Here is an 18,763-nt window from a genome sequence, read left to right on the forward strand (position 1 = left end):
CAAAGGCATATGCGAAGGGCAAAAATAGGCCCATCCGCCCATGGTTCAATGACAGCTTCCGTGTGGCAAAACAAGCTTTATTGGAGGCCATCAAAGCTAAAAACAAGCCATTAACCAAACAAAAGAGGATCCTGTACAAAGAGACCATTAGGTTAGCGAAGGAGGCCTGGGAAATGGACAGATGAAACGCCCTGCAAACTGCTCTGGCCAACAAAGATCAAAGAGAGTTCTGGTCCATAGTTGCCACTGGTAGTTGTCAGGGCAATGCTGCTATCAAACCTAATATATCAGCAGAAGCCTGGGAAGCTCACTTCCAGGCCCTATATACCACAAAGAACGTCCCCGTCTCCTGTGGAGATGTACTTCCAATTGTTCCTAGTGCTAACCATGATGAACCTATTGAATTCACTCTCTCTGAAGTTCTAAGTGCAATAAGTAAGCTCCCCTCGGGCAAAGTGCCGGGATTGGACAAGATCCCGGGGGATCTCTTCCGGACAGAACGAGGAATTTGGGGACCTTATCTGTGGGTTGTATTCAATGCCATTTTGAGGGCCATGCCAATTCCCGAAACCTGGGCAGGGGCTGAAATAGTTCCAGTTTTTAGAAAGGGGTCGCCCCTTCTCCCAGCAAATTATAGACCGATCAGTTTGATCGACATCATACAAAAACTCTTTGCACGGGTAGTTCTTGACCGTCTGCAGGGGTGGATGGAGATCGTGATATTCTTAGCCCTTATCAAGGCGGATTCAGGAAGAACATTTCCACCGTGGGCCAAATTTACAGACTACAACTTATATTTTGGAAAACGGTGAGAATGGAGAGTGGCAGCATCTATTTGATCTTCGTGGATCTGAAGACGGCTTTCGACTTGGTGCCCAGGGTCAAGCTATGGGGGTACTTGGAGACATGGGGATTCCCCCTTACCTTCTGAACATACTTATCAGATTGCATGAAGGTAATTTTGCCCAAGTAAGGTGTGGAAAGGGAGGTGAATTGACCCCCCGATTTCCAGTTGACAGGGATGTGTTTGCACCTACCCTGTTTTGCCTCTTTGTCAACTCTCTGGTATCCCACCTTGCAGAGGTCAGGGACAATGATGCCCCCAAACTGGCAGGTACCAAAGTTCCCGCAATGATGTTTGCGGATGACACTTTGCTACTGTCAAAGTCTCTGATGGGCATTCAGAGGGTTCTAGACAGCTTTGCCACCTTCTTTAGCAAAAGAGGGTTGGAGATCAATACCTTGAAGCAAAGTGTATGCTCCCCAATCCCCCAAGACAAACTGCCCTAACACTAGCCTGGAGGGTACCATGTTGGACAGGGTGTCAGTGTTTGAATATCTAGGGGTCACACTGACAGAAAATATGGAGTGGGCCCCACAAATTGCTAAAGCAAAGCTTAGGCTAGCCCAGACCTCTGGAGGGATTGCCAAATTACTGAGAAATTCCACCTCTAAACCTGCTGGGCCCATACTAGAGATTTACAAGGCCCAAGACAAGGGCGCGGCAATGTATGGGGCTGAACTCTGGGGGCATTGCTGCTGTGGACATGTGAGCAAGGTGGGAAATAATTGTATGAGGCAGATCTTGGGTCTTCCCATTAGTACCCCCCCTTGTTCCCCTGCGGTTGGATCTAGGAATTAGACCGATTGAGGAGGAGCTGGGTCTCAGACCCCTAACTTTTTGGCCTAGAATGTGGGTGACTCTGGCATTGGCAGTGTACAGAACAGAACTAAAAGAGATATTGAGCCTTCCGGAAGTAGCAAAAATCCCCTGGTTTGCACATATAAAGGATAAATGCACTAAGATGGGAAAACCAACATTGTGGAGCAACCCTGAGGAAGCATGTGCTGCAACCCCACTCTCTGAAGTGGTTAAAGCTTACCGCTCGAGTACAGGGATGTTCCTCTGTAGGTCAACTGACGGCCCAATTGTTATTGTTAAAAGATGATTACAGAATGGAATCTTTTTTAGATTACATCCAGCCATCTCTTGTGAGAAAACTGTATGTCCAGTTTAGAATGGGCATTCTGACGCTCCGTGTCTTTACCTGCAAATGGATACACTCTTCTCCCAGAGAATGCCCAGCTTGCAACTGGAAGGAAGAGATGGAGCTTCATGTCCTTTTCTTTTGCCCGGGTTATACACTAATAAGGAAGCGCTGGCTTGTCCAACTGTGCAGGAATTTAGGGTTTGTTCACTGTGCTGAGGCATTTAGAGTTTTGAAGTCTGATACCCATAAGCCCATTGTCTTTGCTGTGTCAAGATTCCTGATTTCAATGTGGCGTAGGTGTATGACTTTTGTAAAATCGATACCTTAGTTGCAGCAGAACATCGACGTAATTTTCTAGGGTTTTAAACTATATTTTAACATTTTTAACAGTTTTAACCTTAAAATGTATTGAGTTTTACTTTTCTATATGTGTGTATACAGTCTGTATTTTAAAGGTATGATTCTGATTGCTGCTTCAATTAACTCCTCTGTATGACCTGTATTGAAACTATTCGCACAGTTTTGTTTTTCGTACTCATTGTCCTTTGCTCAGTATTTATCTTGAACATGCACTTCATTGTGCCACTGGACTTGGAATTATGTCAGTGCCTAACTATAGTTCTGGATGTCGTTTTATTAGATTACCTTTTTTGTCTATTTTCTTGTATTGCATCTATTGTTTGTATTGCATACTTTTATGGTCGTAATGACCGAAATAAAGTTTTCTAAAAATATTTTTTCTTAAATAAACATTTACCACAAATGTTCACTTCAAAAAAGCTGCTGGTCTACAAAGTTATTTAAAACACTTGGGCACTAAGGTGAGGAGTAATCCTTCATGACCCCTTAGGGCTTTGTTCTGACTTGGGACCAGTCTGGGCACTTTACTGATCCCCGTAACTGTACTCAGTAGTCCTCATTACTACCACCAACACATTGGATAGCCTGGTATCATGGGCACATCTATCTTTAAAACCCCCATTTTTCTGTCAACCAATAAATCGACTTTCCGCAGTTTGGGGATCCCATTCTCTTTTTGTTTGGCTGGTGGGTTTGTTAAGGGGTGGAGAGGGCACTGCAGCAGTGCCACAGCCCACCACATTATCTGCATTAAATTCTGGCAAGTGGAGTAACCAGGATAAAGGACAGATGGGCTACTACCTCTTCTTACACCTACACCTGTAGTAAAATGAAAATTGTAGTAACGTGAAAAGAATTCATCCAAAAACTCCATTGCCTTTCTCCTTAGACCCAAATCTTGACTGCAGCGTATCTAAATAATAATGCCTAAAGTTTAATCTCAGCCCATGATAGTGGATCGCAAACATTTCGTTGGGAAATTATCTTTTAACTGCCCTACCTTTTCATAGTTTAAAAGAAAGCTATTCATTATATAAAATAAATCTGACTGGACAGTTCAAAATTACTACTGCTTGCTGCAGTAAGGTTTGAGTGCTCATCTAAACTATCTGTGGCGAAACAAAAATACTCAGGGAGTACTCGGGTGCCCCAGTTGGAGTGCAACATAATCTAATGCTCTTTTACAAAGAGGTAAACACAGGATCCTCAGAAGGGAGAGGCAAGGATGCATTATTCCCCATGGCATGTGCCGCTTAGGTCTCCGCACTTGGGCTACAATATTTATTTATAGATTAAAAAAAACCTGTCCTAATTATTAATGGATATTGCTGTGTAAGCCATGTAACTCCTAACTTCCTGAAAACCCAGACAAAAGCATTCGTATGAGGTAATACTGATTAAAAGGCACTGCCACACATTCGGTTGTATCAGTTAAACGGCTTTCTGTCAGTGGTATTTGAATTTGTCAGTAGGATGGACAACGCATGAACACTTACTTTTGGGTTCGCAGTATTTGAATGTGCCACTGGAAAAATGTGTTTGCATTTGTTGTGAAAAATGATCACTCATGAAATCAGCTAGCATCATTGAAAAATACATCATAAGGTGCAGTCAAGCAGTGCAATGATTACCAAAGACAAGAGTTAAACAACTCTAAAATCTTGTAATCCTAACAATGCTAACACCGCCAGCACAAATTCGTTTAAGTGATCTGGCCAATACACACCACAATTCCAAATACAACAGACACAAAACAATTTTCATGATCTGCCCCCATGGGGTTCTACCGCAAATTTGCAGGTGCAAGTTTTCTTATATGGTAATTCTGAATGTTGGAATTACCTCCATACTCTAAATGATAGATTGATTTTTATGTCTCTTTGCTGAGGTGTGCTCAGTGCAGTGTTTTATTGAGGCTGAGCTCCATCTACTGTAAAGCAAACTGAGATTACTAGTTTATTTCATACAGGCCTCCAACCTTTTGCATTTTGGCCAACTTGAGGATCATTTATTTTCAGCTGGTCAAAAAATAAAACAATTGATTACTACCAAAGGTTTTCGTGCATATAGACAAACGAGGTACCAATGCAAAATGAATAGGGCAAGAAAACAAAGCAGGTACAAGTAAACAATGTCCTAGAAAAATACACAGCGAAGGAGAAAGGCAGTAAAAAGAGGAAGAGAAACATAGGAAAAACGAGGCAAAGAGAGAAAGCAGAGATGAAGAAGAACCAGTAAGAGTTTGATACAGAGACAGGAAGTGTAGGATGGTGGAAGCAGGAGGACGGAAGTGGAACCAAGTCTAGGCAACCCTGAAATTCAGCAGCGCCAGCTTGAGGCTCCCCAGAAAAACTTTGAGTGCCTGAGCTTTTTTCTTAAAAAATATTAGTAAAAAGAGAACGAAAGGAGCACAGGCGGGAAGGACGAAGAAAACACCGTCTGAAATACGCATCTGAAAAGATAACACCACCTTTTGTTTATCCAAGAACTCTGAAGTAAGCGTCCAGGGAGCGTCTCTGATGACTTCATCGACATAGCGACAGTGCCTGATGGCCTCGTACCGCTCACCTTCATTCATCACAGTGAAGCCTTTGTACTTGTGGGTCAGTTCATCACTGCAAACTGATAGAAAAACAGTAAACACAAAGTCCAGTATTAATTCAATGCCATGATAAATTACCACAATAACTCCCTGGGTGAAGATGATCAGCTGGTGACCACTACTGTCTGTGCCTTTAAAACAAAAACACCATGTGATTAAACATGTCTGTGCCTTTAAAACAAAAACACCATCTGATTAAACATGTCTGTTGGTATTTAGGGGACCGCCTCTAATGAAAGTTACTTTCAGGTCAGGGAGAAGAGGGGAAAGAGACAATCAACATTTATAGAAAAACTCCTTCATGACCTCTCTATTTTATAAAAAGGATTCAGAACTGAATTCCAACATGGGCAACACCAAATATCAAAAACATTTCTTACTTTCTTATTTTCTTTATTATTTTATTACTTTTTTCCCTTATTAATACTTGTTTCATATTGTTATTTTCAGCACAACATTTTTTTTATCAAAAAGTACAAATTTTACATCAGAGATCTATAATGCATAATTTATCAACCACACTACAATCCATTCATTCCTAGGTAGAGAACCAACACAACCAAACCACTCACTCATACCTCATACACATTCAAATCACAAGACAATTTATCTGAACAAGTTGACACGTTTTTTTTTTAATCTATTGCCCAGTATAGGGTTACTACATACAGTAGGATTTTACAAGAAAGCTTGGTCAACGAGTTTCGGCGGCATACAACAAGATTCAGAGCCACCTTCTTCGGGACCTGTCAGATATATTTGTATCATGTTCTCTACACCCAGGGATCTCCTGCAGAAATATATGTGTAAAAATCCATAATAAATTACATGCCCATGACATAGCAATTACAAAAAGACATTGATTGGACCAGTGTCAATACATGCCATGTTAAAATCTCGCTCAGGGCAAGAGGGACAGAGCCGACACAAACAAAAAGGGCCAGTTTTATTTCTTAGTGCCAGCCTTCTCTCGATATCCTGAACTGTATTGGGCGACCTCTTTCTCTTTTATCTCACTATATCAGCATTAGTAATTTTTACATAAACACTCAGCTATACTCCATTAGTACTTACTGTTTTCTAATTCTCGTCGAGGGATCTACGGCATCAAGAATCTAGGACGGTAATCCAAATCTGTACTCATATGTTGGAGTAAGTTGTTTGTTTTGGCTCTGTCCCTCTTGCCCTGAGTGAGTGGGGGCAACAACAAAACAGATATGACATAAGTTCAATAAGGATAAGGATAATCATAGCCACTGTGTGGTAGAGGTAGCACGGGTGTATTGAGATTTTAACATGGCATGTATTGACACTGGTCCAATCAATGTCTTTTTGTAAGTGCTATGTTATGGTAATGTAATTTATTATGGATTTGTGCACATATATTTCTACAGGAGATCCCTGGGTGTAGTGAACATGATGCAATATATCTGACGGGTCCTGAAGAAGGTGGCTCTGAATCTTGTTGTATGCCGCCGAAACGCGTTGACCAAGCTTTCTTGTAAAATCCTACTGTATGTAGTAACCCTATACTGGGCAATCGATAAAAAAAAAAAACGTGTCAACTTGTTCAGATAAATTGTCTTGTGATTTGAATGTGTATGAGGTATGAGTGAGTGGTTTGGTTGTGTTGGTTTTCTACCTAGGAATGAATGGATTGTAGTGTGGATGATAAATTATGCATTATAGATCTCTGATGTAAAATGTGTACTTTTTGATAAAAAAAAATTATGCTGAAAATAACAATATGAAAAATAGTATTAATAAGGAAAAAAAGTAATAAAATAAGAAAGAAAGTCAGAAATGTTTTTGATATTTGGTGTTGCCCATGTTGGAATTCAGTTCTGAATCCTTTTTTATAAAATAGAGAGGTCATGAGGGAGTTTTTCTATAAATATTAAACATGTCTGTGCCTTTAAAACAAAAACACCATGTGATTAAACATGTGTAGGCTAATTATCCGTTCCAGTCCCTCTGTAATGGGGTTTGTAACAGGCGGGGGCACAGCATGACCCGTCAGATTGGGGGGAGTGAGCTTCAGATTTTCGAACAATCACGCTGGCACATAATGTTAAAATACATTATGTGACAAGCAGGGTGCATGAGAGGGGCTAAAGGGGCAGTGGAAAGGGAGAGGAGTGTGGATTGGTGGGACTATTAAATGAGAGAAAACATAGGGGAATATTTACAACTAAAGTAGCAGAGTGCGGCAAGCCAAGTAGGCTAACGCTGCGCTCCATCATTTTAGAAACACAGGGCTGCACCATATTTACAACAATACAGTGCAGTCCTGTGTTTCTCCTTACGCTGGCACTAAATTTAGCTGCCTAGCGCCAACGCAGGCACTCTTGCACCATACTGCAAGGGTGCTGGCGATTTGTAACTTCTATGTCTGCAGCTTGTGCAGCAGACATAGAAGTTGCAACTCGTCATTTTTTAAATGATTGTTTATGTGCAGGAAGGGACATCTTCCTGCATATATACACAATCATACATGGCGATTTGCCGTTTCTGTGTGTGCTGCACAAAGCACAATGCAGCACACAAAGAAACAGCAAAAACATAAACAATCTTTCCCTGCAACGCAGGCACCCTTGCGCCATTGTGCAAGAGTGCCTGCATTGGCAATTGGCAGCTACATTTAGTGCCAGCGCTAAGGGAAAGGCAGGGGTGCACCGTATTCTTTTGAATCTGGTGCATTACCCCATTTGGAAACTGTCAGAGTGCGGCTTGAGCTTTCTTGGCTTAACGCCTCATTCCAACAATTTCCTAGTAAATATGCCCCAGACAGAGAGAGAGAGAGAGAGTGTGTGTGTGCATTTTTTGTCTGTGTGTATGTGAGAATTGCTTGTGAAATCCTACAGACACCTCAGTATACCTGACTGAAAGCCCCAGCACCCATTTATCAGGAAAGCCATTTATTATGGGGGTGTAACACCCCAATCAGCCTCCTGAAGCTGTGTCCGTGGTAACAGGGCTTTCCTAAGATATGAAACCAGCTGATTTATTCCCACATTGTATCAGAGTAATTGTTTTTAAATGTGACTCTTGAAAAAATAGCTTGACTACATAACTAGAATACTGCCCGACGACACAATTTGAATTGTTAACACCACTGCACATACCCCTGCCACATGAAAATATTGGCAGCAAACATTTTTAGACTCTCATTTACAGCTTTGATGAGTTGTTCAGGGCACTAGTTCTAAACAAAAGTGGGGGGGACTAACCAAGTTAGACAGAATGCAAATGACAACACTGCATGTGACATCACAGGAACTGCCATCACAGATCTCACTGGAATGGAAATCACAAGAAGTGACATCAGATCTCAAGATCTTGCACACATGTTTAGCAAATCTATAAGTAGATTTGAGCGCATTACTACAAGATTTAATAACTGAATCTTGATCAGGACTTAAGCATGTGATTTGAGTTTCCTTTCTGAAGGAATTCACAGCCTAAATGTGGATGAAGTTGGTCTCTGAATAACTACAGCAAACAAGCAATTAAGGGCTCCAAGGTAGGTATGCTATGCTTAGATCCAAGAACAAAGCACAGTTAATGCACTGAATTAAAAATGCTAGAAACTGCAGTTGTGAATATCAAAACTATACCGCTTATTAAGCTACGTAACATACAACCACTATACACATTGACAATTTTATCACGCTTTGAGCAACATTAAAACATGCAAGTTGCCACTGCATTTGGTATTCTGAGCAAGGCAAATTATATTCCCTATTAAATGTACAGTCATAACTCGATATTCTTCACATTTATATTAATTCAGACATTATTGACCATGCTGTTTTGCCACAGGATGTTTAGCCATAAGAAATGAGTAATTAGTGAGAACTTTTACATAAATGAATACCTAATGTGGGTAAGAAAATCACTTAAAAAAATCTTATATGTCTGTGTATCGTTTGTTGTGATGGGCAGTAGGGTCTACTTTCTTAGACTGAGTATAATACACATGTCAATGAGCAGCCAGCTGTCCATTAACATATGACAATGTATTCCAAAAGGCAGAGGAGGGCCCACAAGATTTATGAAGAATAGTGAAGTAAGATGTGCGATACAACAGTTTTTTAAGAGTCACATTTTCAAGTTTATAGTGCTGAAACCCCTCTCGCAGAGACTTGAAGTCGCTGTTAGTGTGTTTATTGTACTCACAACAGATTGCAGTTATTCTGTAACATCATTCCACAATTGTCAATGTAGTCTCTAAGGGACACATGCATCAATATTGCATTTTGCGATTCCTTAATTGCGAAAAATAAGGAATTGCAATTAAGGAATAGCAAAATGCAATGCATTGAAAAAATCGCTACAAAAATAGCGATTCCCTAAAATTCCTTAATTGCGATTCTCTAATTGAGAATCGCAATTAAGGAATACCACCCAATTCATTCCTATGGGCCTAGAGGCCCATAGGAATGAATGGGAATGACATTCTTAATTTGCGATTCACCATTAGAAATTCGCAAATTAAGAATGCAATTTCAAGGGTGCAGGGGTGTCCAAAGGACACCTTGTTGCACCCCTGAAATCTGCCCATAAGTACATTTTGCACACACACATGCGTGTGTGTAAAATGAAACTTTGAAAAGTGCACTTTAGTGCATTTTTCAAAGTTTTCGCAAATTACCATGAAGGTCAACTTCATGGTAATTTGCACCCCTTATTTGCAAATTCGCAAATTTTTAAAGTTTGATGCATTGCATTTAAGGAATCTCAATTTGAGATTCCTTAAATGCAATCGCAATTTAAGAAATCGCAATTTTGCGATTTCTTAAATTGCGAAAATAACAAAAATGATAATGCATCCCAAAAATGGGAATTGCATTCACAAACGGCCGAATTTTGCGATTCGCACCATTTGCGAATGCAATTTCCATTGATGCATGTTCTTGTAAAACCTTTGGATATAATTTTATCATCATGAGAGAATTTCCTGCCCAGGTCTATACACTAACACAAACCACACATACTCAAAATTACTCTGTTGTACATTTGTTTGAAGGGCATGCAAAGAGTGTGTTTCTACAGCCTTTAGCACAGCTGTTACATGATTGATATATATGCAGATATTATCAGGGTCCTTAAGTACATGGGCAGCCAGCACTTGCTCAGCATACATAAGTTGCCTGTGCATGCTCTGTGGGAGCAAGTCCTTTAGCTTTGACCCCACTCCTTAAAAGTCCTAAGAAAAAGTAGTAAAAGAATTCAGGAAGGACATTTCTGCATCCAAGAATCAAGTGGTTAGCATCAGTAAAGAAAAAATATAAAATATTGATTTGTAAATCCCTAAAAGGCTTATATATATATATATTTAAAGTAAAATGTTGATCAGAAAGGTAAATTGATCATTTAGCTGTTTGAGTTAAACGTCTACTACCGAGGAGACATATATGTAGCATGCAGATTTGTTTAAAACTTAGCCAACCCAATTCAAAAAAATTGATGTAATTAGAACCACGCAGTTGAATTAGGAACAGCTAAAGTTATGAGGCGGGTACATTAACTGAAGTGAGACCTTAATAACTGCAGAAAACAATGCGTAAGCGTGTCACACAGATCAGTGGCTAATGATTGGGACAAGAAATAAGAGCACATTCCTTCCCAAATTCAAAAACCATCCAGCATGCATGCAGAGATCATGAAGTGAATTATGAAGCCAAGGGACAAGAAGCATATACGCCAACACTCCTGATTTAGGAGGAAGACTTATGCGTTTATAAGCTACACATAAAACAATGCTGCCTTTTGTAAGTGTAAAACTTCCTTTTTCCAAGGCTTGAACAAACTAATTCAGCTGCCAGCCCACTCCCCCAGGAGTACTATTCCATGTGTAGCTCTTCCAATGTAGATGTGATTGCTTTGCTGCCTGTGCCTTCCAGACTGCCATCCTATGTGAAGTTTGCTTGCCTAGCTCTACCCATCACTTACTGTGCATGTGGTGGGCACCTGCACTCAGCTTGGGAGATTGAGTCTCATTTTTCACCAACAGATCATGACCCAAAGCAAGAGAGAAATACAGAAATGGAGATAGAATGAGATAGGGAAACAGTAGAATAACAATGAGGGCAGAAACTGGATAAAAAACGAACCTTTAAGAACAATATCAATTCAAAACAAGTGTATAATAATGAAATTAAAAAAGGTCATGCCGGGAGGAGGAGCTTCGCGCGCAACCGAGATGGCCGCATGAGCACAGGGCTCCCGAGACCTTCGCCACCTCCCGCATCTATCCTGAACATTATCCTGATTATGACGACGGGTTATTTAAGACGCAACCCAGCTGATATAATAGCTGCTTTCAGAAATCGATTTGGACTTCGGGAACCGTAACTACGGCACTTCGACCTTTTGTGGCCTGCTCCGTGGCACTGCCCGGGGCTCGAGTCAATGTGGTGCCCAGGTAGTAATTGAACAACAACGGCCTACGGGGCCCTGCTCACATCCCCGGAGTTAACTTTCGGTTTCGTTTTTGGCTCCTCGGCCTTCTCCTGTCTAGAGACCGCTCTGGCAACCTGGGATGCAATCTGACCCCGCAACTCCACTGTTCGATTGCCATTGAGTATCTCTGGTCGTGTAACATCGGGCTGGAACTGATTTTTGGTGATCCCTGTGGGTGAATCGAGAGGAGCCATTTTTACCAGGTCTCGAAGGCCCCTCAGGGGCGCAACACCCAATATGGCGGGCAAACCCGAAAGCGAGAAACGGAAGACCAAGACCGTTCACCGGGCGGGGGGCGCTATTCAATCGAATATCATGGATCGTTACACTCATCCTAAGGGGTCCCCCGGTGGTACGTGAAGGTCCCTGGGAGATGCGGGAGGCGACTCAGCGGCGGTGGATGATTTGACCCTGCATGATGTCATGGGCGCCATTGCTAGTATGAAGACCTCTATCGGCCAACAATATGAGGCTCTGGCCCTAAAGCTTGACACTGTGGCAATCGATGTCAACTTGATCAGGGCTAATTTATCAAAGACTAACGAAAAAGTCAAATCCTTAGATTTGAAGACCTCCAGCCTTACGACTGATGTGTCCGATTTACAGGCGGAGGTTCGCAATCTACGATCCTCCAATGATCTCTTTTCTCGCCGGCTGGAGGATTTTGAAAGTCGGGCCAGGCGCAACAACGTACGTCTTATTGGGGTCCCTGAAAAACCGGAAGACCCAGCCGTGGATCTCCTTGTCGAGGACCTCATCCTAAATCATCTTGCCCCCAAAGGCCTAAGCAACTTCTTTGCGGTGGAACGCGCACACAGAGTGCCGGGCGGGAAGCCCAAGCTGGGCGCCCCTCCGCGTCCCATCTTCGCCAGAATTTTCAACTTTAGAGATAGAGACATCGCGGGTGGGCGGCCCTACGAAGTTCGAAAACACTACGGTGAGCTTCTACCCAGATTTCACCCAGTTCGTTCAGAAGCAAAGGATGGGGTTTCAGGGGGTGAAGCGACGATTGAGAGACATGGGTATGAAACATGTGATGCTCTTTCCATCTCGGCTGCGTGTAGAATACGAAGATCGGACGTTTTTCTTTGACCGCACTGAGAATGTGAGTGACTGGCTCGATACGTTGCCCATGCAGCGTGATCCCCCTGAACATTCCGAAGGAGCTGAAGGCGGCCCGTTGGAACAGGAGTGAGCAGTGATTTTGGATTTCTGGACATTGGCAGCTGTGGTTCGATAACTTTTACACTTGCACTATTTGTGGTGGGATACCCAGAGGTGGCGGGGGGGTGAGACTCTTTCCTCCTCCGGGTTTCTTTTTGTAGACTAGTTTAATGTTAGGGCGACAGGCACACTGCAAGTTGGGGTGGCTTTCGAGTCTTACGCAGAGGTGCAGGGTGGGGGGTGTCTTGGGTATTTCTTGGGGGGTGGGGGAGGGTTTGTGTGTGTTTCACTTTGTTTCAAGGCAAAGCATTGTTTAACTTCTGGGTGTTGTGCTCGCTGTGGGGTGGATTCTGCATTGATTTCCTGGGATGGGGGGTAGGGGGCTGAAGTTATTGTGATGGAATGTTAACGGGTTGGGGATAGGATAAAATGTGGTGTAGTGCTGCAGCTACTGAGACGCCTCTCCCCTGATGTAGTGTTACTGCAAGAGACACATCTGAGCGGAAATACATGCCACGCCATGAATCGGCGGGGTTATCGTCTTTTGGCACACTCTGGATTCACTACTGGTTCTAGGGGGGCGGGTATCCTAGTCAGGGGTTCCCTCCCCCTGGAGGTCGACAATATAATCCTTGACGACAGGGGGCGCTACGCTGCTCTCACTGGTAGATGGGAGGGGAATACTGTCTCTCTGCTTTCCGTTTATGTTCCTCCTGGCCTGCAGACTACGACCTTCGCTGATTTGGGGAGAGTAATTCTGGGGCTTCCGGAAGGTATCCTGGTGATGGGTGGAGATTTCAATTCTGTCGTCTCCGGTAGGGAGGATCGTTACCCCCCCAGGGATCTTATGAGATCACAATCTTGGTTGGGTGGCTTCTTGGAAACGCTGGGACTGGTAGATTGTTGGAGGCTACTGCATCCGGGACAGTCGCAATACACCTTCCACTCTGGTGCTCACGGCAGTCTCTCTAGACTTGATTATGTCCTGATGCCGGCAGCGCAGGCCTCTTCAGTCAGGGAAGTCAGACATCTGGCTAGGGGTATTTCAGATCACTCCCCACTGTGGCTTATGATGGATACGAAGATGGGGGCCGAGGGTCGAATGGCCCCGATCAATCCTTGGTATCTCCGTGACCCCAAAACCCGGGCAGAGTTGATCAGGTCTTTGGATCATTATTTTGCCGAGAATGTGGGGTCTGTGTCCTCTTCTGTTTCCCTGTGGGAGGCTTTCAAGACTGTTATCCACCGCCAGGCACTGTCGTTAATTGCTGGCGCCAAGAAAAGCAAAAATGAGGCGGTAGTCCACCTTGAGACCGAAATAGCTGAGTTGGAAGGGGATTTGGAATTGGGTATCACTCACGACAAGATTCATCTCGTCAGTCTCAAACAACTTGACTATAGGGCGTTGGTAACGGATGCCGCTAAAGTTATGAGTAAAGAACAGCAGGGACGTTTATATGATGTGGGAGATAAGGCGGGGAAATTGATTGCTTGGTTGGATAGAAAGGATAGGGCGAGTCGTGTGGTCCCTGTGGTCGAGAGAGTGGATGGAGTGAGAGTGACTGATCCTGCCGAGATTGTGGAGTGTTTTGCGGAATATTTTCAAAAAGTATATTCCCCCGTATCCGACAGACCAGAGGAAGACTCACATCTGCTGTTACGAGACATTGCATTGCCTTGCCTGTCGGATTTAGACAGGGAACTGATGGACGCAGCACTTTCCGTTGACGAGGTGGCAACTGCTATTCGCTCTGTACACTCGGGAAAAGCTATGGGCCCTAATGGTCTCCCCATCGAGCTTTACAAGCTGCGTCCTGACAAAATGGCGCCGTATCTTCGTTCTATGTTTCTGGAGTCGCGGGACATCAGCTCCCTCCCTCGTGATCAACGACTTGCGACCATTGTGGTGATTCATAAGGAGGGGAAGCCGCGGGATCACTGCGCATCTTATAGGCCTATTTCGCTTCTAAATGCGGAGCCCAAGATCCTCGCGAAATTGCTGGCAAACCGTTTGATAAAGGTGATCAGCGACCTGATCCATCCGGATCAGTCCGGTTTCATTCCACATCCTAATACAGCATTGAACTTGCGGCGCTTGCATGGCATTCTTGCGAGAGCAGCGTCACTGCGTGAACCGGCCATCTTGGCTTCCTTGGATGCTACGATGGCCTTTGATACGTTGGAATGGCCGTATCTCTGGGCCGCTCTTGCAAAGTTCGGTTTTGGTCCTGGTTTCATCGGCTGGGTGAAACTTTTGTATGAGGAACCATTGGCTCAGATTGTGGTGAATGGTCGGGTTTCTAAGTCTTTTATTCTTGAAAGGGGCACGCGGCAGGGGTGTCCGCTGTCCCCGTTTCTTTTTGCCCTCACCTTAGAACCCCTGGCTGCTTGGCTGCGGTGGGAGCCATCGATGAGGGGTATTCGGTGGACCCCGGATTTTGAGGACCGAATATCACTCTATGCGGATGATATCTTTTTGTATATTACGTCGCCTCGAAAGTCGCTGTTTGTATTGTTTGATGTGTTGAACTCGTTCGGGAGAAACTCCGGCCTTTTGATTAACTGGTCCAAGTCCTGTGTCTATGTTCTCTCGGGTGACTCTCCTTCTTTGCCGCGCGGTTGTCCCATACAAGTGGTGCAGACGGGATTTAAATATCTGGGGGTCTTTATCGCCTTGGACCCCGTGGTCCGTTATGATCATAATCTGCTTCCCCCGCTCCAACGCTTAAAATCCGACGTTGTGGCCTGGCGCAGACTGCCATTGTCCCCCCTCGGGCGTGCAGCTCTTTTCAAAATGATGTCTATGCCGCGGTTTTCATACATGCTGCAGAACACACTTGATGTTATTCCGGCGAGCTATTTTCGGGAGGTGGAGAGTTTGCAGAGACAATTGATATGGGGCGGGCGTTCGCGTATCGCCCTCGCCAAGCTGACGCTTCCCTGGTACGATGGTGGTATTGCACTTCCGGATATAAGGCGATACTATTGGGCTTTCCAGCGATCAATCATGGAATGTATGGTCCTGCGTCAAATCCTGCGTTTGAAATGGATAAGTGGCTGCTGCCGGGTGGTGATTATAACAGGGCGCTTTACACCAAATCTGCTGGGAAGAAACTTTCGGGACCCACTAAGATAGTGGTGCGAGTGTGGCACTGTGCTAATGCGGCAATGGGATGGAGGGATCGACTGACTCGAGCGACTCTGCTCTATGCATCTGAAAGATTGTGCAGCCTGTGGAAGACGAAAGGTTTCGAGAAGTGGGATATGATTGGTATCTGCAGGGTGAGTGATATCTGGGCCAAAGACAGGGTTAAGACTTTTGAGGAGTTGAAAGTATAATATGAGTTGAGTGATAAGGAATTCTTCCGTTATGCGCAGATTCGCCACGCGCTGAGTTTGGTTTTTCCTGCAGGTATCGTTATCCCGGAATCATCCCCACTTGAAGATCGGGTGCTTGATGGATACGTTCCCGACAACACTATTTCCTTGATCTATAAGAAATTGATTAATGAACGAGTTGATTTGTTGGTCCGACTTAGAGAGGTTTGGACTAGTGATGGTCTGGAGTTGGACGACGAGGACTGGCAGTCGGCGATATCCTCGCCGAAGGAGGTCGCGATTCCGGCTTGACTCCGACTCGTACAGCTTAAGATCCTGCACCGGATTTATGTGACCGGCCCTCGCCTGATTCGTATGGGATATTCTGTGGATGGGTTGTGTAAGCGTGGATGCGGTTTAACCGGTACTTTCCTCCACATAATTTGGGAATGTCCGGAAGTGGCACGGTTCTGGAGTCGAGTGCATGCTGTGATGGAGGAGGTCACGGGTATCGCGCTGTTGCCTGAAGCAAGGCGTTGTTTGCTGAATGTTTGGGAGCCGACTGATTATGATGTGGCGCAGACTCAGTGGGGGACCCTTGGGAATATGGTTGCCAAGAGAGATATCGCGCAGTTGTGGGGCTTTGGGGACCGCCCACGATCCTGGCATGGAAGGAGATAATGGACTGGTGTACGTTTAGAGAGAAGACGGTGTATGTGGCGCGCGGCAGACCCAAAAAGTGGAACTCCTACCGGGGTGATATATGTACACCTCCCCTCGCAGATGATCCGGATGTTCCGTCTTCCCCCTGACCGACATTCCTAATGATGTTTCAGCTTTAATGTTTTATGACTTTGAATTTCCCCCCTGCTCCCCCCTCCTGCACTGATGATTTGTATCAAATTGTAATGCACTTCCTTCCTCGCTGAGCGCATATCCATCTGTACTGACTTTTATAGCCTTGTTTGTTTATGTTTATTTGATAATAAAAAGAAATATTTAAAAAAAAAGGTCATGCCAACCCTGGTATTCAGCAATGGAATTGAAGAAAATGTTTGGGGCTCTGCATTTATGTTTTTACAAATTACATACTGCCCAGCAAAAGACTCCCACCTCCACTTGTTCTTATTGTTGGAATACTTATATATAAATCACTATCATATGTACCAGCACAACCGAACAACAGCTCACCATTTAGCCAGTACCACCAGAATACCCGCACAAAGAATGGACCATAACTTTCACAGTAAATGTTATCAGTACCACATCAAAATAAGTATAGGCCCCCTATGTCCAATGATGAGAAGGAAATGATAATAAAGTTAACTCACATGAAAAGTCACAAGCAGTTTCAAATCAAACTAGCACTTTCAAGATAATATTGGCTTTCACAAAGAAATATTACTAGTTTGCATAGAAAAACTACACTAGTGTAGGGATATAAGGACAATGAGGGGACCCAACACATTACAGCCAGTAATCAGAAGCTACATTAAACTACACTTGCTAATAAGAACGTTGTACATCCTAGAAATGTCACACTGCCAACATGGCGCACTGGAGAAGGTCTACTTGTTTACAGTAACACTGAACTGTGGGCCTGCCTATTTACTGTAACCACCTCCTGATAAACCCAGCCATCTGCAAGCACACATGATCTTTCATCTCTTGTATATCATACATTTAATTAAATCAGCCTGCCAGACCAAACATCATCTTAGCCGCAATGCAAGCCTGTGTTGTTGAGTTGATACAGTACATTGCAAACTATGCAGCATCACTGCAGTAGGTGAGGATAAGAAGAGCAAAAAACAAGACCAGCCACACCCAAGCAGAGTAACAAACAACTTGGCAAACTTCAACACAGCCATATACTGCACTCCAGAAATTCCAGAGCTATGAAAACGCAACTTGTCCTCCTTTCAAGGAAAACAGCTCCTCAACACCTAGTATGGAATGGAAAATAAACCACATAATTTCAATTCTTTGGATATCATTTTTTGTTGTCTGAGGGCTTTAGATACTTCTACATAAAACATAAATATTTGTGTCCTGGAGGACATAGACTATGTGAAGCTGTCCTTATTTGTAGGGAACAATGAACATTTGCAGCATTATTCAGAGGAGAAACAGGCACATTATTTCTACAAGCTGGCAAATAGGTGCACATGAACCAGTGGTACTGACCAAACATGAACAATCGGTTCAAGTTGATAAGTGTGCACTTAAACTTACACCGGTCTATGCAAGTCAAGTCAAGTCAGTTAGTTTATTTGTTACGGAACTCCAACGGAGGTCCACAAAAATACACCAATACAATAAAAGAAACATGCTTTATAACAAATACAAAAATCTACCTTAAGCAATCAGCAAAACATTACACATACCAACTGAACTAAAATTCGGAAATTCTAATAAATAGCCAGAAATGTTTTAAAAAATTGAAATATTCTATGGCAGATCATTTCATTAGGAGGGGACAACACAAAAGATCGGGCCTCCTCAGCCGAACGAATATTAAATTTAATAAAAGAGGGTCTCAAAAACATACGCCTTGCCCTTAAAAGTTCTGGACACACAAATAGCACATGATTGAGATCCTGTATTCGGGAGCGGCACAGTTCACAAATTCTGTCATCTCTAGGAGTTTTTTCCCAAGTGCCCGTTACGTCTCTCAAGGGCAACAGGTTAATTCTTAAAAGAAGTATTAATCTTCTGATGCCATGTGGAACATTCCATGAGAGATAGGGCTGGGGTCTGCTCCCCCTCACACTCACACGGATCACCTCGTTACGAACTTTAGGATGACTTAAAGCTATATCTCTTGCTGTACTAATCGTGCTTACAGACCTCTTTAAAAAAT

At 43.6% G+C, this 18,763-nt stretch overlaps 1 protein-coding gene across 3 annotated transcripts in view; it reads right to left on the reverse strand.

Annotated features, from left to right (window-relative positions):
• PCYT1B (phosphate cytidylyltransferase 1B, choline) overlaps nucleotides 1-18,763 on the reverse strand; it is a 715,710-nt gene that overhangs the window by 350,296 nt on the left and 346,651 nt on the right. For all 3 annotated transcript variants that reach the window (XM_078657804.1, XM_078657803.1, XM_078657801.1), the window contains one exon: nucleotides 4,822-4,973. In XM_078657804.1, the coding sequence (XP_078513930.1) occupies nucleotides 4,822-4,973 (152 nt within the window). The remainder of the gene's footprint in view (nucleotides 1-4,821; nucleotides 4,974-18,763) is intronic.

Source organism: Lissotriton helveticus, chromosome 8 (assembly GCF_964261635.1).
Source record: "Lissotriton helveticus chromosome 8, aLisHel1.1, whole genome shotgun sequence".
Classification (NCBI taxonomy): Eukaryota; Metazoa; Chordata; class Amphibia; order Caudata; family Salamandridae; genus Lissotriton; species Lissotriton helveticus.